The sequence below is a fragment of the Pleuronectes platessa genome, chromosome 13 (assembly GCF_947347685.1).
Source record: "Pleuronectes platessa chromosome 13, fPlePla1.1, whole genome shotgun sequence".
In the NCBI taxonomy this organism is placed as follows: Eukaryota; Metazoa; Chordata; class Actinopteri; order Pleuronectiformes; family Pleuronectidae; genus Pleuronectes; species Pleuronectes platessa.
This window is the reverse complement of record NC_070638.1, coordinates 25,349,062-25,375,449: the sequence shown is the minus strand read 5'-3', so window position 1 is coordinate 25,375,449 and position 26,388 is coordinate 25,349,062. Positions and strand designations below refer to the sequence as shown.

At 41.8% G+C, this 26,388-nt stretch overlaps 1 protein-coding gene across 4 annotated transcripts in view; it reads right to left on the bottom strand.

Annotated features, from left to right (window-relative positions):
- LOC128453986 (epidermal retinol dehydrogenase 2) overlaps positions 1-26,388 on the bottom strand; it is a 59,102-nt gene that overhangs the window by 20,160 nt on the left and 12,554 nt on the right. For all 4 annotated transcript variants that reach the window (XM_053437107.1, XM_053437105.1, XM_053437106.1 and 1 more), the window contains exon 6: positions 14,849-14,974. In XM_053437107.1, coding sequence (XP_053293082.1) covers positions 14,849-14,974 — 126 coding nt within the window. The remainder of the gene's footprint in view (positions 1-14,848; positions 14,975-26,388) is intronic.

Here is a 26,388-nt window from a genome sequence, read left to right as displayed (position 1 = left end):
TCTGCCGCTGCTGGGGATAACACAATGTGTGAGATCAGAAATCGCTGAACCCTCGCTTCCTCCTCGTCCTTCCATTCACGTGCACACATCACACAGATCCCCGCACCACTGTCACGGCAGTATTTATTTATTTAGAGCATCGGACCGATTCCCTCACATCAGTGGATCCTTACCTCCACTGGGAGATTATTTGGAAAGTGTCTTAATTTCTTATAAGTGATCTCCTGTGCGCTCTGTGCGCTCCGTGCCACGGTCACGTTCACTGCAGCGATATGATGATACACGCACAGTGTTAGAAGATATTATTAAAAACTATTAATGACTCAGCTCTGTAACTCCACTGCTAAATAGAATCTGAAAATAATTTGCTGTAAGTTGTTTTATATATTTTTAAATTAAAGACTCGGGTGGAGCAGATATGTCGCGCGAGCAAAACTATGATGTTGGTTTTAATGTAAATTATGGATTGGATCAATAATCTGGCTTAAGTTCACCACCTCATGTCTGCATCGCCACTTTCCCGTCTCCAAAACGTTCGTACGCATGGGTCAGAGTTTGCTTAGAAATATGCACATTTTTCCATCAAGTTCGTTTTTATAAATCCCAACTTTGGCGTGAGCAGTGGCGTACGCACGTTTCAGGCCCCGTTTTTGTGCATAAGCAACGGTTATAAATCCGACCCCCTGGGCTATACGTACATTTTCCCGTCAAGTTCGTTTATATAAATCCCAACTTTGGCGTGAAAAGTGGCGTACGCACATTTCAGGCCCCGTTTTGTGCATACGAAACGGTTATAAATCCGACCCCAGGTCTACAACTCACTCCTTGACATTATTCCACACCTCAGTGGAGAGTAAGTAAGAAACAGTGGGCATCTTGAGTGCACACTGAGCGGCCAAATTCAGACTGCGGGCAAAGCATTTCACGTGTAATAACTCAGCCATTTTTTCCACCGTTTCCTTCCATCATTGTTTTGAATTGAGCCGTGTGCTGTTTTTGCCTATGCTGCCACCTATTGACATTACTGTGCACCGCACCATAGGTGATGTTTCGTTTTAAAGACTGCCGTCCCAGCATTTGATCCCGTATTGATACAGTAGCATCTGCATCGATGCGTGAATCAGCAAGGAGGACTTTTTTTAGCACAGCCCTAATGAATAACCAGTATCTTGTCATTCTGCAAACATAAAAAAAAAAAAAAATACTTTAAATGCTTGTTTTGAACAGGAATGATACACACATATAAAAAGATTCAAATCCAACTTTATCCATATTTTTCACAAAAAAAGACCATGTTGCTTAACACAAAAGTCCATCATATCCATTTCTACTTTTAAGAATTCTGGTTTTGTTTTATTTTTAATTAATCGACATTTATTTATTCTGCATTACAAACATTAGGTCATTTATAAAATAATTTGCAAAACGGAGACTGAATTGTGTTAAATTATTTGTTTATATTCACTGCTCATAATGTAGTCTATATGATCATGACCAGAGTTGATTTGTTATCCTCCATCTTGTTTAAATACTTACTTTTGGGACTAGCAAGATCTCAGTCAAGCCATGTGTTAGCTCTTTTAGCTATGTCTAGCTCTAAATCTGCGAATTCATTTATTTTTAGCCCGTTAGTCATATTTGTAAAGTTGGTCACAAAAATTCATAACAAATTCATAAATTATACCTAAAGTATGCATTTTCTGCCATGGCATGGTGATTCATAACATTAACCCTAGCTCCATCACTTTCAAGTCAATTCCCCGGCTTTTCTTATTGCGATATTGATAGAATTCTCCACCCACCTCGTCTCTTTTCATTTCGCTATGTCTGCTTGTGGGACCTCCCTCGAATGAAGAAATGTTTGCAACTCCTCCATGGCTCTTGCATTTCATCTGTCAGTAGATGAACTGACCCGGTAGTACATTGACCTAAATGAAAAACTTTGCAAGATCTCGCAAAAGTACACTTTTATCAAGTAACAATCTGTTCCCCCTCCAGGTCCTTTACGGGGCTCCTTACTAGCCTAACTAACTACTGATCCAAAAACAGGAGACAACTAGGTTTAAACAAAAATGCTACCCAGTTGTTGCAGTTCTTTAAGAAAAAGTAATTGCTCTTTAGCATCTCTCAGCTCAAACTCCAACATGATCCACTCGTCATCGTTCTGAAGTAAACAGAGATGCCAGAGAAGTTGGAACTAAGTAGACCAGAAACCGTAAGACACTCAACACCAGCATACTCGCTCGTTGTAGCTTCGACGCATAAGCATGAATTGGCCTTAATACTTGGCAGAGTCCCTAGGATCTAGAAATTTCCACTACAGGTAATTGCATTCTGGCTCACATCAGTAGCTCAGGTGGCTTCACAACTTCGCAGCTCACTGTAATGGATTAACAAAATACTCCAGTATCAGACACATCACTCCTTCTGATCTATTCAAGGTAAGACCAAACAGTTCAAACTATCAATCTAGTTAACCTAAGACAGCAGATAAAATAGTAATCTAGCAGAGAAGCTTATTAAAGAATATACTTTGCCTAAATCCAAGTAGTCCAGTAGTATGATACCCCAGAAGTTCAATGCACTTCATCATCATCATAAACCTACAAGTAAAGCCTTTCAAACAGCAATGCTCTTTCATTTCTTAAGAATATTCAGTCTCACATTTGAATTAAAATTAAATAAAAATTACAATATCCTCAATAAATAACCCATAAATAAAATAAACCACACACACAACCAAAACAATAAATAAAATGGACTCTGGCTCTGTTAACAAAGATTGCTCTTGAATAAATATTTAACATTTGGCTCTTGGTTTATGTAACCAGCTCAGTAAACAAGATGGGATGGTTATGATTGAGATGACAACTTATGATCATATATTTAGTTATTATTCGATGGTGTCGGATCATGAATCAGTGTCGCTCCGGTCACTTTAATCTGGGAAGTTGTACTGGAACCTATCAAACAAACACTAAGTTTAACTCAAAGTACTGATCAGGACCTAATAACTAGTGTTGAGTGTTAGTGTTTACTAGTTAAAGTGAGAGCAGGTCAGCAGGAGAGTGGAAGACACAGAAACTCCAGTTCGGTACAAACCGACAGCTGCTTCTGCTCTTATCATTGCATATGAGTGAGTGGGGGCGGGGCCCTGGGGCCTGTTTGTTTGTGTATAGACTCCACTCTGCTCTCAGTCTGAAGAAGAGCACACACAACATGTTTCGCTCGATCCTAATATTTCACCTGAGAGCAATGATCATTTTAACAAAAAACAGGGGGGGGGGGCATATTTGAAAGCGGCAGCGTTGCAAGTAGTTGTAAAGTTTACTCGTGATGTCTCCAAAAATTTTCACAAAATGTGACTATTTGGTCACAGTCTGGAGCCCTGCATGTATTTAGTGAATGAGAATGAGTGAGAATGTGTTTGGCCAAACTCCTGAGGATATCTATGAACCACGAGAAACAGTTAACACGCAGGCGGAGAAGACGGATGACAAGGAGCTCTCTTAATCAACTCAACTCCTGCATTCGAATTCAGAATTTATATTTTGAGGCCATGTAGGATTGTTGCTATTTATTTTATTTTTGAAGATGTCAAATCATGACTCCAGATCGTTTCGGTCATTTTAACTTAAGCGAATCGAAACTATCACAAAGTAAACATCAGTCCTGTACATGTCCTAGTAACTTGTGATCAGTGATGGTGTTTACTGTTAAAGTGTAAAGTGATCGCAGGTCAGAGGGGGGGTGAGGAGGAAAGACAGAGAGTCTGACACAGGACAACAAGACCTTTAATGTGTGTCTGTCCTTAAGCAGCGGCGGTTCTAATTATTCAGTGGACTCCGCATCAAAGTCGCAGCGCATCTAACAATGGAGAAATGTCCACAGGTCTATGATGTGATCCAATGCTATTCCATCCACTAGGTGACAGTTGCTAAATAACAGTTGTTGAAAAGGAGTAATTAAAGACGCAAAAAACATTAGAGTAAAACACTAAGATTCACATGTATGTTGCTGAAGGCATGGTGTGATAAGGGTGTGATAATGGTATAAAGTAACATTGGGTCTTGTTAGGATTTCAATATTTTAGCTATAGTCTGTGTCTAACTCAACTCTAAATGAATAAAGATAGAAGTAGTTTGAGCCAGATAAGGCCTTCACGCAAATGATTAATAATAACCTTTTCCTTCCAAGTGTTTAATCTTGAAAATTAGAATGTGTCTGCGTCACAATGCTGTTTCGTTGTTTTGGTTAAATTGTTTTGAATGTCTGTACAAACAGAACATTGTTTTGATATAGCAAGAACACAATAATCTTCTCTCCAATTGTCAACACCGTTGGCCCACATGCCATCAGCTGTGTCAAGGCTGGTCAAGAGATGAACATTTTGAGACTTGTCACTTCCTTATTCCAAAGCCAAGAAGGAGGGGCTACGCCTGAGGAGGAAGAACCAAGATCTACTGTTATAAAATAGACAGGCGCCGGCTGTTTGATGCGTTCTGATGGGTCTCGTGCTCTGATGCAAACGATCCAAAGACTCGTACCCGACAGATGAACGAGTCGTTCAGCTCCCGACGTGCTTCGTTCATCTGCCCACAGAGTCTTCGGCCAACGTGTCGGCCACACAGAGCGAGCTCATTTCGCCGGTGACCGCGATGCGGGCAGCGGACGGGAAAATCGCTCCTCGGAAAAGCAAGCCGAGCTCCGGGGCGGCGGGGCTCCAGAGCCCCCCGGTCACCTACATGCACATCTGCGAGACGGAGGTGTTCAGCTGTTCCTGCTGCGGCCCGGCGCCTCCATACCGCTGCACGTCCGCCCGGACATGAACGGGGATCTACGGAGCTGCTGATCCGCACGCTGCCAGCACATCCAGCTGGCCCGCCGCATCCGCGGACACAGAGCTTAAACTGCTGCTGATACACTGACTATAACAACGCCGCATTCCTACACTTATAAAATGTAATTCAATGTGGAATAATCCAGGTATTCAGAATACGTTAGGCACACACTTTTTAAAAAGTGCATGCCTTGTGTTTATACTTACAATGACTTTGATTAAATTACTTAAATGCACACCGATTTGTTATTCTTGTTTCTGTAATGAGCAGTTAAATAAAAATGTGGGAAAGAATATTGTACAGTATCTAATATTGTGTTGGTCATATTTAAATCATTCATTACGTTTTTTTGGGGGGGAAAGAGAGGATAAAATAAAAGAATCTCATATTAAATCTTAATCGCAATATTTGGGGGGGGGGGGAAATCGCAATTAGATTATTTCCCCATATCGTTCAGCCCTATTCAAAAGTCATAATGACTGGTTTTGTTATTTTCACTTTACATTTACAGTTTAGTGCAGTGTAATTATTTCCCGTGATAATTAAATGCCAGTGTGACTATAAATGACAATTTAAAACCATACAAACTGTCATGTTTTACTGTATATAATAGAGGAGGTTTTCTTAAAAAAAATATGATCTGCCACACAAAAGCTGTCAGTCATGGCTGCTTTTTAACAGCGGTCCCGCGATAGGGAATGAGGTAACTGTTTCCTCTTCTGAGCCTATGGAGGTCACGTGGAAAATGATCCAAAGACTCGTACCCGGCAGATGAATGAATCGTTCACCTCACGACCGTGTCTTCAGATCAGTGACTCGTTCTTCTGCCAACAGAGTCTTCGGATCAGTGATTCGTTCATCTGCCGGATACGAGTCTTTGGATCATTTTCCACGTGACCTGCAGCAGCCTATGCAACAGTCCCGATGCGCGGCCACGAGAAAATGAACGAATCACTCTTTGAGAGGACTCGTTACTCCCGAGTCCTTGTAACGATTCGTTCAAAACGAACGAATCGTTCATGAACGACACAACACTACATCTAATCTCCTGACCTGATAACAAGGTTTTTTTTTCAATCAGTATTTGTTTGACAGGGAAGCTGAGCACAAACAGGCGTATAATATTAATATATGTTTCCTTATTTTGTTATCTCCTTTGCGATAAGTTTTCTCCTCAGGAGACATTCTCCGCCTCAGTTATAGCAGCCGATCATGTTTTTAAACATCGTCACTCAGGAGGACACACTATAGAAAAAGGCTTCCACCTCCAACACAATTTTTTCCAATTTCTGCTCTTGTGAAATTCTTCTGTGTTTTACTTTTTCTCTGTTATACCTTCAACTTCTCTGTTCAGCAGACCGTTCCCTTCATGATACACCAAAAGGATGTCCTTGTATGGTTAAAGTGAGGCGTGGCAGTATGCCAAATGGAGAGAGCAGAAACACACCTTTCTATTTAGAATGATTCTGATTCACAAACATATACAAGGGGGTAAGAACAAAATTGGAACCTTCAATTACATTACATAACATTTAGCAGACGCTTTTATCCAAAGCGACTTCAAATAAGTGCATTCAACCATGTGAGTACAAACCCAGAACAGCAAGAATAATGTAAGTATAATTTGCTTCAACAAAGTTAAAAAGACATTTTAAATATAAACACTAGAGTTGACGATGGATTGCACTAGCAGGCAAGGAGGGAGTTGCAGTAGTGTAGGCGTGAGATGACAAGAGCCTGGACCAGAGCCTGCGCGGCCTTCTGAGTGAGAAGAGGACGTATTCTCCTGATGTTGTGCAGTATACATCAAGTGTTGTCTATCTACACAAGCAGGTTTTTCAGCAATTTTGGCAGCAAGGGAGGTGGCGTTTTTGCCAAAGCACTTATGTTGTGCACAGAGTAAGAACGTTTCTCCGCACGCTGGTGAATGAGGCAGCAATTTGCCTCTACTGGTTAAAGTGAGTAAAGTAAAATGGTAAAGAGAGAAGTTGTTGGTAGAAAGAGAGAAGAGAGAGAGGGGAGGGGGAAGACTCGCCCAGAGACAACAGAGAGTGACCAAGAGAGTTCTCTTTGCCCATTAACATTAATTATGGATAGTCCTGTCTTACAGCCACCAGAACCAGACAACGTTCTACATCAATTCAACATGAGATTTATATTTCTATATACTTTGAGTGTTCTTCCCACTTCCTTCTCTGTGCACAGCCTCAGGAATCCCTCCTTACTATTCACGCTTCCTCACATTTGTTCCCTCATATAGCGATTTGTCCTGTGTTGTTTGTGATTCATTTGATCTGGGTAGGCTGATTTTAATTTCCTCTTCTTGTCTCCTTCCATTGTTTATTTCCCTCTTTAAAGCCCCTGCTTGTGATAAAAGGCTGTATAAATAAATGAACTTGGACCTGAACTCGATTACAACAGCAGAGAGTCAGCAGGCACTTACTAATATATATATATATATATATATATATATATATATATATATATATATAACGAGGTAAACAAATGGAGGGCATTCGGGGAAGAGAAATAGACTAAAGGGAAATGCTTTTAGAAGTGAAGTGAAAATTGAAAATCATCCGCACTGCCCTGACACCACTCAGTGAGTCACTGCACATGATCAAGTCATCGAAAAAGCCCAGTTGAGATGGCTTCAGGTCACGCTTCCACATTTAACAAAACTGCCTACACACAGTTATGTGTCATAACTGTAGCAATGACCTGTAGCAATGAATGTTTCGAAACATAATGTGGGAATTATCAATTCGTGGTGATGCTTGAGCATTTGAGTCAATGTTAGCAGGCATAGTGTCATCCAGGCTTATTCACTATGTTGAGCAAAGAGTGAAAACAGTAACAAAAACAAGAGTTTTCTGACATGATGACCTAAACATTTTTTTATATTGAACACTCAAACACAATTTCTCTTTATTATGGCTAAAGTCTGAAACAAAAGTATCAATGCTCACCAAATAAAGACTTGGTGGAGGTGCTTGAGCTAAAACACAATATTAGGAATGGCATCCACACATGATCTGATTAATGTTCACTGACTGAGGGAAGCTTTTGGTAAGGAAAAATCAAGACGGAGCAACCAAAGGCTTGTTTGTGTTATAGGTGTGTGCAAAGTGCTTAGTAAAGAACATCACCGGTGAGGGGTTGTTTTGAGACAAGACAACCCACCAGTTGTCTTGGGCTAAGGTCATGAGCCATGTTTGTGAGAAAGACTCTGGATAACTCACTGAAAATGGCACCTGTCTACACTACAATAGTCATCAAGAAAAGAAAAGCACTTTATAAATACAGACCATTTGACATTTACTTTTTGTCTCCCTCCCACCAATGGATGTCACTGCTTGTGTAACACACTGATAAATGAAAAAACAGACTCAGCGGCCCACATAATTTAGCATCCTGAAAGAGGCTGTGCTCAGATACTAGGGATCTCTTCCCTGCCCTTTGCGGGGAGGGAATACTTCATTCAGGTCTGTAGTCACATCGCTCACCTGCTCGTTACCCGTATCCTGTGGATTCCACACACAGTGTGGAACAGATTGGGCTTTCTCCTGCTATGAGATCCCACAGGTGTCTTTTCGCCCACTCTACTCCCGGCAACACTTATCGGGGTTCCTATAGGTTTTAGCAAGCTCAATTTAAGACCTTTTAAGACCTTTTTAAGACCACTTTGAATAGAATTTAAGACCATTTCACAGCTTTACTGGTAAAAAAAGTATGAAGGAAAATTACTATGAAAGAGGAAATAAACCGCAGAATTACTTGCAAAGTAAATGTATTCCCGTTCGACATAACAATGACTGAACATAACAGTACACAGAACTGTGTTTGCGTAAGTGCAAAAGTGAAATATCTGATGGTTTGGTTTGTAAAAAACAAATAATATGACAAATGCTGTCACATGTTTTGTATTGTCATGGAGGAAATGATCCATCTCACTTCTGTCAATTCTTGACCGTGAGTGTCTCTGAGTGGTGGCTCGATGCCAAGTGCAGAGATTGACAGACGGTCTAGGAAAAACAAAAATGTAGGCGTCTTGCATGTAAGACTCTCTCTTCTGTATTTTTCAATAGCAGTAATAAACAACTGTACATGATACGATACAGATTTTCATACAATGGTCTTTTTTTTTACTGGGATACCACTTCAGACTTACTCCTGTGCTGATGAGATGACAATGTTTTTTTTAAATCATAAATCTTACAATATTCCATTGAATGACAAATACATAATCTTTATTAAACACTTTTCTATGTTTGCATTAAGCAGAGCAAACTGATTCACAAGGCACATTAATTAAGTAGATTTAAGTGTTTGAATCTTAACAGACTGGATGTTATTTAGGTTCTACTGGAAAAGCAGAATAGAAAATAGGAGACAGCCTTTCAAACTAGTAACTCTAGTCACGATGACATCACCTGCAGCCATGAACGTATGAGATACATATTTCCTCAAGAAAACCATCACCATTCCATTGTACAACAACTTCCCTGGCTTAAAATCATGTTAATTTCTCTAATTTACAACTATGGACGGTACTATGGTAAGCAAGTAACACATTAGCTTCCATCTTTGTTTGGGAGACATGATTATCTGTTCAGGACAAAATGTAGCTCAGACGGGACTATGCCACGGCCTGCTGCAGGAGATTTCAGCCTCAATGTCTGCAAGGAGATTTTAGGAGCTCTCACATCCAGTTGTACTTACAAATTACGTGCTTTCAGCTATATAACTAATAGGAGTGATGGCCAACAACGGAAACATAAGGCCTTAAGTGTGATAAATAACCCCCCAGCATACGCAAAACAAGGTTTTGCATGGAAAATAATGCTTTTACAATCACAAAATAAGTAAGACTATGATACAATGTGATGACCAATTTTTCATCACTACATACAATGTCAACAGTAATTACAGTGCCCAGACAGTATAGTTTCTTTACATCCAGTTGGTGTATTGTTTTGATTCCTGACTGTGTTAGTGCATTTTGTAGTGCAGACTGAGGTTAATTCGACAGTCTGCTTCCACTGACAATCCTAGGTAAGAGGTGAGGAGGGAGGTGAGCTGCCACTGCAGAACACTTAGGAGGATGACGGAGGGACAAGAAAGCACATTTTAATTCATTAAGATCCAGAAAACAGATAGATTAATTGTTCTGACACTGGGTTTAGTGAAAATCCAGTTCCTCACACATCAACTAGAGCAGGGGTGTCAAACTCATTTTAGTCATGGGGCCACATACTGCCCACTTTGATCTCAAGTGGGCCAGACCAGTAAAATCATAGCATAATGGCTTCTTATCCCCCCCGTTCTTTTTCCATTGCCGCTCCCACGCCCCTCCGCCCTGTACGACATCGCGTCGCTCAGGGTGGGGGGGCGTGGCGGCGGCGGATACCAACATGTCACCAACATAACACACCAGTCTTGGAACACGGGACTAGGAGTCTGACGCGAGTGAAAGGTGAGGGCCGGCGCTTGCAGGCTGAGGTGGGATTCCAGCCCCCAGGGGTGTTTTTGAACACTGTGTCTTGTTTGTCACTTACCGGAAGCTTCACGGGAACGAGCTCTGATCTCACTGTGCGTCTCTCTGAGCGAATGAGTGGGTGCGGAGCCCCGGGGCCTTAGTGTTTGCTGTCTGGGGACCCACGCAGACATTTCCCGCTCCTGGTATTTCATGCTGGCCTGTTATGATGATGATTTAACAAATTAACTTGAACGTTCACTGTTCGCGAAAAATATTCGCGACATGCACAACACTGTACAGGGAGCGGCTGCGGGTGGCCGACCCCTGGCTACGGCGAAAGAACGATTTGTTTACTGTTCCACCGTTAAAGGGGACATATTATGAAAAACCCACTTTTGTAGTGCTACTACACGTTAATGTGGGTATCTGGCATGTCTACCGTCCCAAAAACTCTGGAAAAAAACAACTCGCTTGATTTGTTGTGGTTCCTCTATGTAAGAAACTATACCATAGAGTGCGTCGAATGGGAATACGACCAGAATTGACGTCACAGTCGGTCTACATGGCATAGCCCCCCCCCCCGGAGGCGGAGATCTGGTGGAGGAGGAGACCGGGTTACGTTACGAGCCACAGCACCCTCCTTAGGTCGAGGCTGCGGGTGTTAGCTGGGAAGCTAGCCGAGGGGGGACACTAACCAGCCGGTGAGCTGGGTGAGAGGCGGAGATCTGGCCGAGAAGCAGAGCCTGCGGTAGGGGTAATTCACATGCCAAAGCCCCCTCCTCAGCTCGGGCTCATGAGGGGATGTTGGGTTGCTGGACCCATGTCTGCGGCTTGCCTCTGGTGGACCTATCGCTGTTTGTTTACGGTTAGCAGCAGGGAGCTAACGCTAGCTTGCTGTTAGTTTGTGTTTAAAGTTGCTTCAAATGGCTGCTTGTGCACGTTTTTACAGCAGTATTGCACGTGGCAGCCCACCCGGGAAGCAGCGGAGATCTGGCCGAGAAGCAGAGCCTGCTGTCAGGGTAAGTCACATGCCAAAGCCCCTTCCTCACCTCGGGCTCGTTAGGTCATGTTGGGCTGCTGGACCCATGTCTGCGGCTCGCTTCTGGTGGACCTATCGCTGTTTGTTTACGGTTAGCAGCAGCCGCCTGACTGATCCCCCCACGGACAGGGGAGCGTTGACGGTGCGTGTCTCGTGTCGCAGTGAGTGTCTTCAACTAGAAAAGCTGTTGTTTTGTTTCGGTAATTGACGGTAACATGTAAGTTAGGTGGCGTTAGCCTCATAGCAATCAGTGCCCGGCTTGCCGGCCGGCGTCGTCGGCAGCTCGGTGACGGGTTGGTCCTGTACCCGGGCGGCTCACTGCGAGGCTGGCGATGGGCCCGCTGACTTCACACACCTGAGAGGAACGTCTAACCGGCTCAGGGTTCCCCACGTCTGCAGGGTATGTCTCATTTTCATCGTTGATCATTATCAATCTGTGACAAATCTCCAGCCTGTGTGTCCCCTGTGTGTGTCCCCCTACGGTTAGCAGCAGCGGGCTAACGCTAGTTGGCTGTTAGTTTGTGTTTAAAGTTGCTTCAAATGGCTGCTTGTGCACGTTTTTACAGCAGTATTGCATGTGGACAGCACCCCATCGCTCTAATGTGTGACATAGAGAAAATGTTTCACCAGTTTCATGTTCGGGCGGATGACCGCAACTACCTACATTTCCTGTGGTGGAGAGATGGAGATGTGAACACAAAACCACAGGAATAACGAATGGAAGTACATCTGTTTGGGGCAGTTTCAACTCCTGGCTGTGCAAATTAGTGGCCAAAATACCTGGCCAAAGAAAACAGTCACTCACATCCAGTAGGATCCCTGTTTATCACAAAGGATTTTTATGTGGATGATGGGGTCAAAAGCACAGACACTATTGAGAAAGCAATCCAGTTGGCAGAAGAGGCAAGGGAGATATGCTCCAAAGGTGGTCTCCGCCTTCACAAATTTATGTCAAACAGCCATGTTGTCTTATAAAGCCTCCCTTCATCAGAATGTGCGACAGGTACAGAGACCAAAGACCTGACGTTCACTGACATGTCACAAGAGCGAGCGTTGGGGATTCTCTGGAGCATAGGGGAGGATAGCTTCAGATTTAGCAACACCATGAAATATCAACCAGCAACACAAACAGGTGTTTTGTTGATAGAATAGCTTGCTGATTTTGGAGAAGTTATGAAACAGACTTACACCCCACTTCTCAGATGCGAGCACCAGTGGATACGGTCAGTGCACTTATCTGAGGGCCAAGAAACAGAAAGGAGCGATTCACTGTTCTCTAGTTATAGCAAAAGGTTCTGTCTCTCAAACAAATTTGACCTCCATACCAAGATTTGAGTTAACTGCAGCAGTGGTTTCAGTCACAGTCAGCAATATGCTAAAAGAAGAGCTGTGTTAGGCTAATTGCAAGGAGTACTTCTGGACAGATTCAAAGGTAGTTTTGGGGTATATAAAGAATGACGCACATCGCTTTCATATCTTTGTCGCCGACGGAGTCCAGAAGATTCGCAGCAGAACAAGCCCCAACAATGGGCTTGCATCCCCTCAGAGGAGAATCCAGCAGACATTCCTATGGGAACCAGAACTAGCAACACCAAAGGATATGGAGCTCGATCTGTCCCTAGGAGATCCAGAAGTCAGAAAGGCACAGACACTGTTGACAAACACCACAGAACCAAAGAGTCTTGGGGATCGTCAGTCCAAAGTGCTCTTCATGGTCCAAATATCTACTGAGTGGGCCACATGGCTTTCATAGTACTGCCATACAAACCAGTAGCAAGTCAGATTTACCTTGAGCCTCAGTGTAACCTCAAGTTTGACCTGTATCATTGTATCATTGATTAAAAGGCAAAAACACCTGATGACGCTAAGGGGCAAAGGTAATTTATGACACATGGCACACAGAGCATCTCTTTCCAGGTTCTCCTTCTTTTTCTCCATCCTTATCACATCAAAGTAATTCATATCTCATCAATACATGTTTCTGACCCTTGTTCCCCTTCCCCATAGTCCCTTTGCATTATCGCCCGCAGATACGGGGCCGCAGTTGTGGCCGCATCATCATGGATTACGATTTATGGATCGCGTATCAGAGGTCACAATGGTGGATCCAGTATGGCGGATTCTATATCGTGCGTGATGACCATAATAATAATGGCGGATCCTTTATCGCGTTGGCATCAGATAATGGTGAAGGACCACGACCAAGGTGACAGCTGATGATGGATCCTAATTGGCGGCAGTGGACAATGACTGTGTACTATAGTGGCATCCGATCTTGATGGCAATAGACTATGATTGCAGCAGGACTGCTTGACATATAGTATTTCTCCTCAGATACTTTACCTTAAAGTACACTTTTAACCGTCTTGACCTTTGGCTTTCTCTGAGGTTTCTACATATTTTTATCCTGTTAAAAGGGTTTCAGTAGTTTTTCCTTACTTTTGTTGTGAATATGGGCTATAACAATAAATTTGATTGATTGATTAAAAGGTATGATTGCAAAATGCACAGATATAGTAGATGAGAAATTATTCTTTGATATTGACGTTTGATTCAAGACACTCATAATTTGGTGGGAGTGTAAATAACCCAACATATGTTATTGTTAATATTGTTTGGTGTCTTTCTATTATTTTATTGTGAAATTTCAAATGCTTTTATTTTGAAACGGTTCCAGAAAGAGATGCAAATTTCCTGTTATGACGGTAACTTCGCTACGGAAAAGTCTCATGTTTTAAGGTGTTTAAAGGTGTTTAAGTAGTTTAAGGTGTTTAATGGTTTTGTACGATGTTGTACGGTGTTATAAAAGGACGGCTCAAATAAACCACCAAAACATTGGTTAAGTCTCGACCATCATTCGGGGGATCTGCTACAATAAATATTTACAGGCATGTATCATTACTAGTTGTTTCCTACATTGAAGGTCCAGTGTAGGTTCAAGGGGTATTAATCAACAGTAATACAATATAATATTAATAATTTGGTTTCATAAGTTTATAATGACCTGAATGCAAGACGGACAGACAGACAGACAGACTTCTACTTCAGAATTATTCTTAATCATTAGTGGGTCAAACAGTTGTACAATATGCTGTCACTGTCACAGTTTACATTCGCCCATTCACACACATTCATACAGTGCATCTTTGTGCAGCACTTCTTCTAAGAGAAGGGGCCATTTGGGGTCCTGTATCTTCCCCTAGAACACTTCGGCATGCGGAATGGGGAAGACTGGAATCGAACTGCCGACCTTCTGGTTAGAGGTCGACCGCTCAAACCCTGGAGTCGCAGACTTTGTTAAGCTGCCCCCCCTCTCACGGCAAGGCGCCGTTCGTCTGTTTATTAATTATTATTATTATTTAACTTATAACTAAAGTTGGTAGTCAGTAGGTCACATTCATCATCAGGGTAATGACTGCAGTGTGGACTTGGTAACTATACAGTGAGCGACTCAGTGTGTGGACAAGAACAGAAAAGATGGACACTAACTTCTTGAGAGCAGTGATGAGGTACAAAGTCTTGGGCAGCAGCAGGTACGCTTGGTCTGTGAGCACAGCATGGATGATCTTCTGCACCACATAGTCTGGATTCAAGATGGGTAGCAGCGTTGGCCACCTGATGGGGACAAGAAAAAGCATTAAGAAAAAAATCACAACTGCTAACAGTAGCAAGAACTTAACAAATAGATTATGGGGTCAAACGATCTCCAAACTACTATAATCGAGTTGAAACGAGCAGCAGCACCCCATGTAGCGGCCGCTCCCCGCTATTCTCAAGCGAGCTCCCGCCTGGCTGTTCAGACTCGCATTTGGTATACTCGCATTTCTCCGCGCCGGTCAGCCGGTCAGAGAGTGTTAGGGTTGCCATCATTAAGGGTTTGAATAAATGGTTTTGTATTTATATAGCGCTTTTCTAGTCTTTGATGACCACTCAAAGCTCTTTACAGTACAGTTTTACATTCACCCATTCATTCATACAGTGCCTCTATTCGCAGCACTTTGTTATTCTATAACCGGGCACCAATATCCTGGTTTCATGGAGGAATAAGACACGCAGCCGTCATCTGTGTTTACCTGAACCGGAAGTGATTCACCCTATTGCGCACGCTTCAGTCATTTAAAGAATAAAGCATAGACTTCAGATAAGGGCACATAATCGTTTGAATAATAATTCGAAATTGTCCCAAAATAATTGTGATTATGATTTTTTCCATAATCGAGCAGCCCTATGTTTTACCCAATTAATCAGGGGTGTCTCATTTAAAAACATTAACATGAAACAGAGATTAGTGACACAGGGTAGTAGTGTGGGATCATGGGAGTTGTTGTCATTACAGTCAGCTTTTCCCAGTCAAGATTGCTACATTGTTCATTTTTCAGTAGCTGAATCATCCTGAAAGGTCTGCCACTCTCAAAAACAAACAGACCTGCTAATAAAATCAAGCTAAAACACTGAATAAAGCAGCTTCATGACTTCAGAATTTCTCCAATGCTTTGGTTGGATACAGGACGTCTCTCAGGGGCTGTGAGCTGAAATGCCACTAACATTTGCTCGGTTTGTGCTCTGATAACCTGCATCCCATGTCTAAAATCCTCCATCCACTTTGTAAAGATGGGGGCTTGGAACTGCATTAAATTTCCATGTAGACTCATCTGGCAGACATAAACAAAGCTGACACATGCAAGTAGGGGATATGATGTCTAAGAGAAAACGAAATGCACCATTATCTTGATTATAATACAGATTCCTCCACGCTCCAAAATTGTTAAAACATATGGGAATACGTACAATTTCCAAAGTGTCCCTACCCTCTCCCCTCCCAATGAAAGAGGAACAGGCCCACAAACAGCCCACTTTGAACAAGCTCAAGGCTGAGAATTGTAATGCCGTACTTCATCCTTTTGGTCTTTTGATAACTTTGTATCTATTCTCATCGCATTTGGTGTGAACACAGCATAAGAGTGCAAACTGTCAAACATACACTTACACTTAAGCCATTTTCAGAAATGATCTGCAGGTAAAACACAGAGAATTGGCTGCCGAGTTAAACCGCAGTTTGCCTTTCACAAATGCACAAATGTGTTCACAACAGCATTAAATCCTCTGCATTATTCAGTCAGGAAGTAACGTATTAACTCCTTTGTGGAGATCACAACATTTTCTTTGTGTTAGAAGTGTCATAAACCCCACTTTTCCTTGCATTAAATCCAGCAGAGAATCGCCTGCTGCACTCAAACATCGAATTATCATGAATTTTTACGGACTTTATAGTAGGAGGCCAGGTGGTAGTGTGTGAGTTGTTCAGTGCATGTCTAAAAACAGCCTAAAGAGGTTTCCATTTTCTACAAGAACCTTCCCTCAACATGCTTTGGGCACAAAAATCAGAGAAAATGAATCTCCTTGGGAATCAAGCCTGTCTTCAGTTTCGAAAGATTCCAGTGATGAGTGTCTGTACATCTATAAGTACATTGCAAACAGGGAGTGCAAGTAGCCAATTTGCAAACAAAGTTACTATTATTATGATTACGCCTCAAATATAAGACACACAATAAAGAGTGAACAAATCCATTACCAGTAACAGTACTATTTCAACCTTACCGACTTCTCCATATGTCTTATATTGAAAGTCTGCTGCTAAATAATAGCAATACCATGAAAAAAATGTAATAGTTCTGGTACTTGTCCTGAAGGAGGAGTGGTGAAGCTGGCCACAGCCAGGGAGCAGAAGGAAACTCAAAACGGGTGATTTCACATTTGGGATTGTTGTGCAATAGTAGTAGTAGATTTGACGTTGGCTAATTATTAATAATCATGAAAAATGATTATTAAAATAAAAATGATTTATTAAAAATAATTCAAAATTATAAAGCTATTAATTAAGAATAGTAAAATAATTAATTAGAAATGATACGGTTATCTATTAATAATGGTTAAATAATTAATGAAAACAATAAAATTATCAATTAAGAATGAAACAATCTGTAATTATTGCTTTTCGTTGCGGGGCACCACCCTGGTTACAGGGACCAACAAGTCAATCTTTAAATATCAGTCTCAAGTGATATACGTTATATTAATAATCTCAATATTCAATATTAATGATTATATAATAAACAATGAAGGGTTTTAAGTTCGAGCACAGGCTATAGTAATCCAGCTGTATTCACATACACATGTACAAATAATCACAGAAATACAAATACTTTAATTACAAAAGTATTTATTAAAGGGAAATAAAGTTAATGTTATTCCATGATTCTTCATTTAACAAACTCCAATATTTCAAAGATGGCAACAGCAGCAGCAGCACTTATCACAATTGTCACATATGTAATACTGAGTATCTACTGGTGTGTGTGTGTGGTCGTGTGTGTCTGCCTGTCTGTGTCTCTATGTGTGTGTGTGTGTGGGTGTGTGTGTCTAAGAAAGAGAAAGGGGAGTGGCTATGGCGTAATGACAAGATCACGTGGTGACGTAGTCTGGCCCAGATCAAGATGTTACGTTCAAGATGGAGGTTTATGACCCCGGTGACGACATGAGGTCGAAGACAAGATGGCGGTCGGTCGCCAGTTACACAAAGGAACTTTTAGACAAAGAGATTTCTTATCTCCTGGTTCTGGCGCCAACGGCGTCGAGATGAATTAAGTCTCTTTTCAATCTAGATTTATCTGTGTAACATGAAATGTGTAAGTGTAGGTCGGGACGTGTGTAACAACAGGTTTAAGAGAAAAGAGAAAGAGAGAGAAATCAGAGAGAGAAAAACATCAGAAGAGACAAGGTTGCAGAAACTTTACGACTCGGTACTCAAATTGGAGTTGTGTACCGATCTTTTTATCGGCAAAGTCTCTACGAACCCAGTCGGACGATAACAGTGCTGCCGGAGACTCTCTGTCACGGCGCGAGGCACTTTAAAACATTCGATAAGGTAAACAAGGAACCGGAAGTGACGCATCGTTCCGTCGTGTTACACGGTTTAAAACAGATCAGAAATCTTCAAACAAACATACAATCAAATAAATGACACGCTAAGTATTTAAACTAGTTCTCTGCCCAGACAATTAATAAGCCTCTTAATGTGACCTTCACGGTGTTGCATGCGCGTGTCGCGCGGATATTCCGGAAGTCCAGTGAATGATCGTGGCCGCTCAAGCTCGGTGGCGCTGGTTCCTCTGTGGCAGCAGCGTCGGCTGGGCCGAATAGGAGCTGATTCGTCTTGCTCCTCTACGGGATGAAACATCGTTCTTCTGCAGTGATGAACAGCGGTGGCACAGTTGTTTTGGAGATCGTGGAAAAGAAAAGTCTTTGTCTCGGCCGGCGAATGAGCTTCCTGTTGCGCGGCCTTTTCAAGTTAAAAACAAAAATAGTCTTTCAAAATAAGTGTTGACTTAAGCTAAAAGAAAATAGAAGCTAGAACAAACTTTTGTGGATGTTGCCCCCTTTAGAGCTGGAACGTCTGAGAGACCCGGAAAGGGTCCTGGTCGAAGTCCTTAGCAGGGAGAAAGGCTGATAAACAAAAACTTAAGGCTGCCCCCTTTAGCAACTAAATCATCTGAAGACCCGGAGGGGTCTGTTGACGTCTTTAGAGCAGGGTAAAATGGCGATTGCCTCCTTTAGCAACTAAATCATCTAGCTAGACCGGGAACGGTCTATTGACGTCTTCAGAGAGCAGGAAATGGCGATGATTTTTGGGGTGCCAGGGCTTTTAAATTACCTGAGAGGTCCTCCTCCTTGAGGAGTTGGTCATAGGACATCGGCCAATTGATTAGTCAGGAATCGATCTGAGTGGGCGGGGCTTGGAACTCAGCGGGGGTTCCAAGGCATTCCCAGAACATTTTCCACCACCAGGGGGAGATTCTTGGGCCGGCTGGAGAATGTTTTCCCTACAAAACTTTAACAACCCTTTGTTCACCCTCGGCTCCAGTGTCTGGTGGACCCCCCTTGGGCTCTTCAGACCCAGCAGGGCTCCCCGTGTTCCTGCGGGGGCCTTGAAACCCGCTGGGGTTTCTCGAAACTGCCAGGAAAAGTACTCACAGGTGGATAGGAATGTTCCACAAGGCCTTGATTTATACAGGCCTTTGTTTAGATTTTATTTGTGTTAACCTCTGCCCCGTGTCTGATGGTCAGCCTCTGGGCTCTGGCCCAACAGGATACTGCCGATTTTGGATAAATATAGGCAATTTTTAAGCAGACCCTTTAACCAAGCTCACCAGTGTCAAGTTGTTTATTTTACCAGAATCATTTATCATACTGCTCTCAAGTGTGTGTAATGGCTGCATAGATGAACAACACTCTACAGACTTGCTACTGTGTTAGTAGCTCTGTACTGTGTTAAATGCTTTCACCATCCTAGCATGATCACCACAACAGTGCCAACATGAAGGTGTTTAGCAGGTATCATGTTTACCACATTCTTATGTAACTATAATGTTAGCATGCTCACATTTACCAATTAATACACAAACTGAAAGAAATGTCATTAGTTTTGCAGCGATTAGCAGACATTTGCAGAGAATTCATCAATTGCAGAAGCAATTAATCCCAACTTCTAACACCTGACAAGCAGCTGTGAAAAAGTACTGTTTTACACCATAAGTCAAAGTCCTCTATGTGTTGTGTTGGACCTGTTGGACATGGAAAATAAATGCATTTTGCTATTATTTTTCAGATATTTCGTTAGCAGTGGGGACATCCAATAATTCGAATAACAGCATTACCCACCCTCAAGATTAAGATTAAGATTAAGATACATTTATTTGTCCCAAACACATGCACAGACATGCACAGGCACACTCATGCAGGTAGGGAAATTTAACCTCTACTTTTAACCCATCTGGTGAAGGACACACAGAGCAGAGAGCAGCCATGTACGGCGCATGGGGAGCAGATGTTGGGGGAGTAAGGTGCCTTTCTCAGGGGCACTAGACAGGGTAGGGAGAATCCACTTGGATTTTTGGACAGATCAATCCAGGTTCGTCTTTTTGTTGTTTCTCCGTGGAGTCGAACCAGAGACCTTATCTGCCCAGAGTCCAAGTTTCTGCCACTAGTCCACTGCCTAACCCGGTATCTAATTAGCCATAATATCTAAGGTCAATTGTGGGATCCCGATATTTGAACCAAAAATTATAGCATATGAATCTTTACCTGTACATTTTTTAACCTGAAATATAAATTGATGTAACTGTTACCTATGGGATGTGTAAGCCACTTGAACATTATGAGAGATAGTCCTCTATTATGGTTACGCCGATATAAGGTTATTGATGTTTCATGCATTTTCGCAACTCATGCATGAAGACCTTTGCTAAGAGCCAATTTATGTGATGACAAAGATCACAGAACACATTAATATATATTTTGAGCGTAGATGTAGACTGTCCAGTGATGTGAAACAATGGAGTCTAAATGTTTGAGATGCATAAAGATGAGCAAGGGGACAAACAGTGATGAAAAAGCTCAGGGTGTGCACAAATTACCTCGAACTACAGACCCACAGTTTCTAAAAAACTTCAGCAAGTCTCCCAATACAGGAAATATACAGAATGTCTTGAGTGCTGACTATCAGTTCCACTGGTGTTTGTTAACATTAAAAGGGTGCACACAAGCAACTATCTGAACATTTATCTGCCTTAAAATGGGACAGATAAGTCAATGATGTTTGTTACATATTTTAAGCAGGTCAGAGCAGAGTTTGTATGACGTTTTGTGGTTATTTTAGGGAACTCTTGGGTTCAAATGTGAGAAGTAGGAAGTGACAGGCCAGGTGTTTGGCACTGGCGTAAAGCATGTTTCCTGGTGGCTTCAGGGGGCTGATGCATGGATGAAAGCAGGAAGACATAAATAAAGATGGACACAGTCTCCTAACACTTAAAAAAAATAACCCCAGGGTATCTGAGAGCGCACCACAATGGTTTTGCAATGGTATGTTTGTGTATTTGTTTTATGGGTAAGTAAAAAGAGGAAAGAAAGTGTCATTCCAATGTCTACAAGTCTACCATCACCACAGACACCTCTGGCATTATGCTTTTGTTGAATAGTTTTTTCAAACTGTAGACATAAATCTTTTACAACACCTCACTACTGCAGTTCTGCTCTCTGCTATGATGCAGTATAAAGGGACTGCATAAAGTGTGAACAAAATAATGAGCTAATTGCTGGAGATTATGTTAAATAATTTTAATACTGATGACCTTGTATTTTGTTTCCTTAACCTATTGTGCTATGGAAACTAAAGTCTGGAATGAGAGAAAACAAAAATACACCTCCATGTCACACAAAAAGACAATCTTTTTGATAAACCTTTATACTTTTTATCTCTTTTAGTGCAATAGTCTCACAAATATTTAATACAGTGAAAAGAGCCAAATTAAAATTAAAGACTATCTGTTTGAATTACAGACTTGCAATACTATGTGAAATAAGCCTGCATGCTATATTGTAGACATTACATGCCTTCATGCAAATCTTCTGTATGAAAGAACTTGACGAGTCATGCACATGAAAGAAACCATATTGCTATAAAAAGGGATTCCTGGGCAATATTCTCTTGTCATTTGGACAACTCTTAAAGTTATTTGAATATGTAAGCTTGAGTCCTCATTCACCTGCCGCATGTTCCTCAATGATGATGAGTCTCTGCGCAATGGCCCAGAGATAGCACTGTTTTATGTATTTCTGTATGGACTGTTAAACACTGACAGATACAGATACGTCCACCTCAATAAACCCAGGACAAGGAAATCTATAGGAAACTATTAACAACGGCTTTGATTACAAAAGGACAGAGAATACTAACTTCGAAAAGAAAAAAAAACTGAATGGAGAACATTTGGTGATTCAAGCCAAGCTAACCTGAAGTTATAACACCCAGTAATTTGGAGCCAGTATTGAGCCGCAGAGACCATTATTGATTTTGTGATCAAATAAGAATCAACATTTTAGTTAATGGCGTCTGAAATGTGATCAGTACGGATGAGTAAAACTGGTGACGTCCTGGCTGCAGTTCTTATGTATATATATATATATAAATAAACACACACATAAACAAATATATACTAGGGGTGGGAATTAGCAAAAATGTGACGATTTGATAGTATTGCGACATTTGGGCCACGATTAAATATTATTGCGATTCTTAACATATTGCGATACAGCAAGTATTGCGATTTGATTCTGTGATATATTGCGATTCATGTCCCCCGTACAATTCAAAGGCATTATAAAGAATGAGAAAAATAAGACTGCTCAACTCATTTCAAATTTCACATTTAATCCTGTGAACAACATTGTCTTCTACACATTAACTGAAGTGCAAAAACTAAGAAAGGGTAGTGCAAAAATGCGCCTCGCCTCGCGTAAATGCCTGTAGCTCTCATGGAGCAGACAGATATAATAAACACACCATTCTCTCGCTTCCGGTCGAAGCCGTACAAATGCGTCTTGATGATGGTAACGGCTGAAACGACAGGACGCCAGCTGTACGGCGATTCCCTATCTTACGGACGTTTTTGATCCTCGTTTAACACCCCTCGCCGAGCGGAATGAGGTAGGAAGCCGGTTTTTATTCCCTTTGCAACAGGTAGCGTGGAGTGGGAGTCGCTATGTCACATTAACCCGTCAAACTTGTCTCACGTGGTTATTTGTTTGTTTAGCTGATGTTTAGGTATTTTAACGGTTGTATTTCTCTTTTACTAAATGATTGTGTTGTACTTGTTCTCTTCTAGTTTTACGGTGTTTCTACAGCGCCTCGATGTGATGTTTAAATAAAGAGCCGTGACAAAAGACATCAGTCTGAAACTGTCCTCGACATGCTTTGGCAGCCAGGGCCTGTTACATATATAATTAAATATTGCAATACTTTGTGCTACTGTAGCGATATAATTGCGTGCGCAAAATATCGCGATACTGAACAGAATCGATTTTTTCCATCACCACTAATATACATATATATATATAATTAAAAATATGTATACGTAATAAATATTTTGTACATATTGTACAAGTAAGTATTCACAGCCTTTGCCATGACACTGAAAATGTAGCTCAGGTTCATCCTGTATCCACTGATCATCCTTGAGATATTTCTACAACTTGATTGGAGTCCACCTGTGGTAAATTCAACTGGTTGGACATGATTTGGAAAGGCACACAGCTGTCTATATTAGGTCCCACAGTTGACATTGCCTGTCAGAGCACACCAAGCTATCGAGGCACAGATCTGGGGAAGGGTACAGAAACATGTCTGCAGCACTGAAGATCCCAATGAGCACAGGGGCTATAATTGCACAGGACCTAGGGTGGGGCGGAGAAGATCACCTCCACCATCAAGAAGGCCCAGGAGAGGATGTTCTTCCTGCGCAGATGAAGAAATTCAACATGCCGCAGAAAGTGATGCTGGAGTTCTTCACAGCCATCATTGAGTCCATCCTCACCCCATCAATCCCTGTCTGGTTCGCTGCCTCCACTTCCAAGGACAAAGGCAGACTGCAGCGGATCATCTGGTCAGCCGAGAAGGTCATGGGCTGCGACCTGCCGGCTCTCTTAGACCTATTCAACCAGTAAGAGAGCAGGCAAGATCATTGTTGATCCTTCCCATCCCGGTCACCACCTATTCCAGAGATTCCCATCCGGCAAAAGGTTCCTGGCTATCAAGACCAAAACCTTGCGCCACCTGAACAGTTTCTTCCCCATGGCGGTGGGGCTCACAAACAAGCCCCCTGCATCACACTGACTCTGTGTCCCCCCCCCCTTGCACGCATGTATGCACACACACACACACAAATGCACTTCAGTGTAATTTATATATTATTAGCACTATCCCGAATCACTGCACCTTAGCGCCACACGTACACAATAATGTATTGTTCTTTCTACCTGTATATATATTGTTTTTCTACTTATATATATTGTTTTCTACTTATATATATTGTTTTCTACTTATATATATTGTTGTTTTATGTCTGATGCACCAACCACACCAAGTAAATTTCCTATATGTGAAAATATACTTTTCCTAAATGTGAAAATATACTATAAATTAATTCTGATTCTGATCATCCGTAAATGGAAGAAGTTTGGAACCACCAGGACTCTTCCTAGAGCTGGCCAAAGTGAGTGATCAGGGGAGAAGGGCCTTATCCAGGAAGGTGACCAAGAACCTGATGGTCACTCTGACAGAGCTCCAGCATTGCACTTTGAAGAGAGGAGAACATTCCAGAAGGACAACCATCTCTGCAACACTCCACCAATCAGGCCTGTATGGTAGAGTGGCAAGACGGAAGACACACCCCAGTAAAAGGCACATGACAGCCCACCTGGAGTTTGCCAAAAGGCACCTCTCAGACCATGAGAAACAAAAATGATCTGGTCTGATGAAAGAAAGATTAAACTCTTTGGCCTGAATGCCAAGCGTCATGACTGGCAGAAACCAGGCACCGCTCATCACCTGGCCAATGCCATCACTACAGTGATGGATGGTGGTGGAAGCATAATTTTTTCAGCAGCAGGAACTTGGAGACTAGTCAGGGTCGATGGAAAAATGAATGCAGCAATATACAGAGACATCCTTGATGAAAACCTGCTCCAGAGCGCTCTGGACCTCAGACTGGGGTGAAGGTTCATCTTCCAACAGGACAACAATCCTAAGCACACAGCCAAGATAACAAAGGAGTGGCTTCGGGACAACTCTGTCATTGAGTGGCCCAGCCAGAGCCCAGACTTGAACCCGATTGAACATCTCTGGGGAGATCTGGAAATGGCTGTGCCAGGCTTGTAGCATCAAACTCAAAAATACTTGAGGCTGTAATTGCTGCCAAAGGTGCTTCAACAAAGTATTGAGCAAAGGATGTGAATACATATGTACATGTTATTTTTTTGTTTTTACTAAATTTGCAAACATTTTAAAACAAACTGTTTTCACTGTGTCATTATGAAGTATTGTGTGTATAATTTTGAGAAAAAAGTGAATTGAATCCATTTTGGAATAAGGCTGTAACATAACAAAACGTGGAAAAAGTGAAGCGCTGTGAATAAATTCCGGATGCACTGTATATATTTATATACACACACACACAATGGGTTTTTTTCTCTCATTGGCCTGCATGTTGAGTGTAATGAATGCAAACATGTCTACGCCAGAATGAGGCTGTGATTGGTGGACTTCAAAAGGGGCCTCGCAGCTGATTTGACAACCATTCCATATCAGAAGACTAAAGATGGCACTGTGATGGGAGATTTTATATTTAGATATGTTTCATGCAAGGAATGACAGTTATAGATGGAAATATTATTCTGATGTGTTCCTGTGTGTTTAAGACTGAAAACATGTGGGGGTCAGCTTGGCAGACTCAGATGTGTATTCATTGGAGATTCCTCTGTGCCTCTATTGAGACAAAAGGTATTCACACCTAGTCTTTCATGGGTCATCCAGCAGAGACGGGGGTTCACTGAGTCTAAGCAGAGCCTGATGTAAATGTGTAGTGAGACTTTCGAAGGGGTCCTCATTCAGATTGGAGGTGACCAAATCTAAGCCTGAAGACAACACGCAGAGAGCTGATTGGATAAACATTCTACCTCTGTGAAAGGAGGGGCTTATTTAGTATAAATCAAATGTGATTCCATTGTTCTGTGCCATTGACCCAAGTCTGACTAAGTGACAGGGTGCTCTGGCCCCTAGCCGCAGCTAGGTAGAATTGTATGAACCAGAATTGATAATTGTCTTTGCTGTGAAATGTAATTAAATGTTCCATTACAGCACGGTGGAGCTGCAAGGGTTCTCACGTCCTCCTACTCTCTCAAACTGCAACATAATCTCCTTGGTTAAGTGAACCAGCAAGCTTTAGATGTATTATTTGTCAGATAATAAGAGTGAACTGCTAGTTTATTTTCACCACATTTTCTCCTGTTAGTTAGGACATTTAGATATTGCAATTTCATTTATTAATCTTTGGATAGGGTTAGGTACATTTCAGTGTGAACTGGATGAAAAAACGAGATGAAAATGAACATTCATAGTTGATTTTTTATTGGGATTA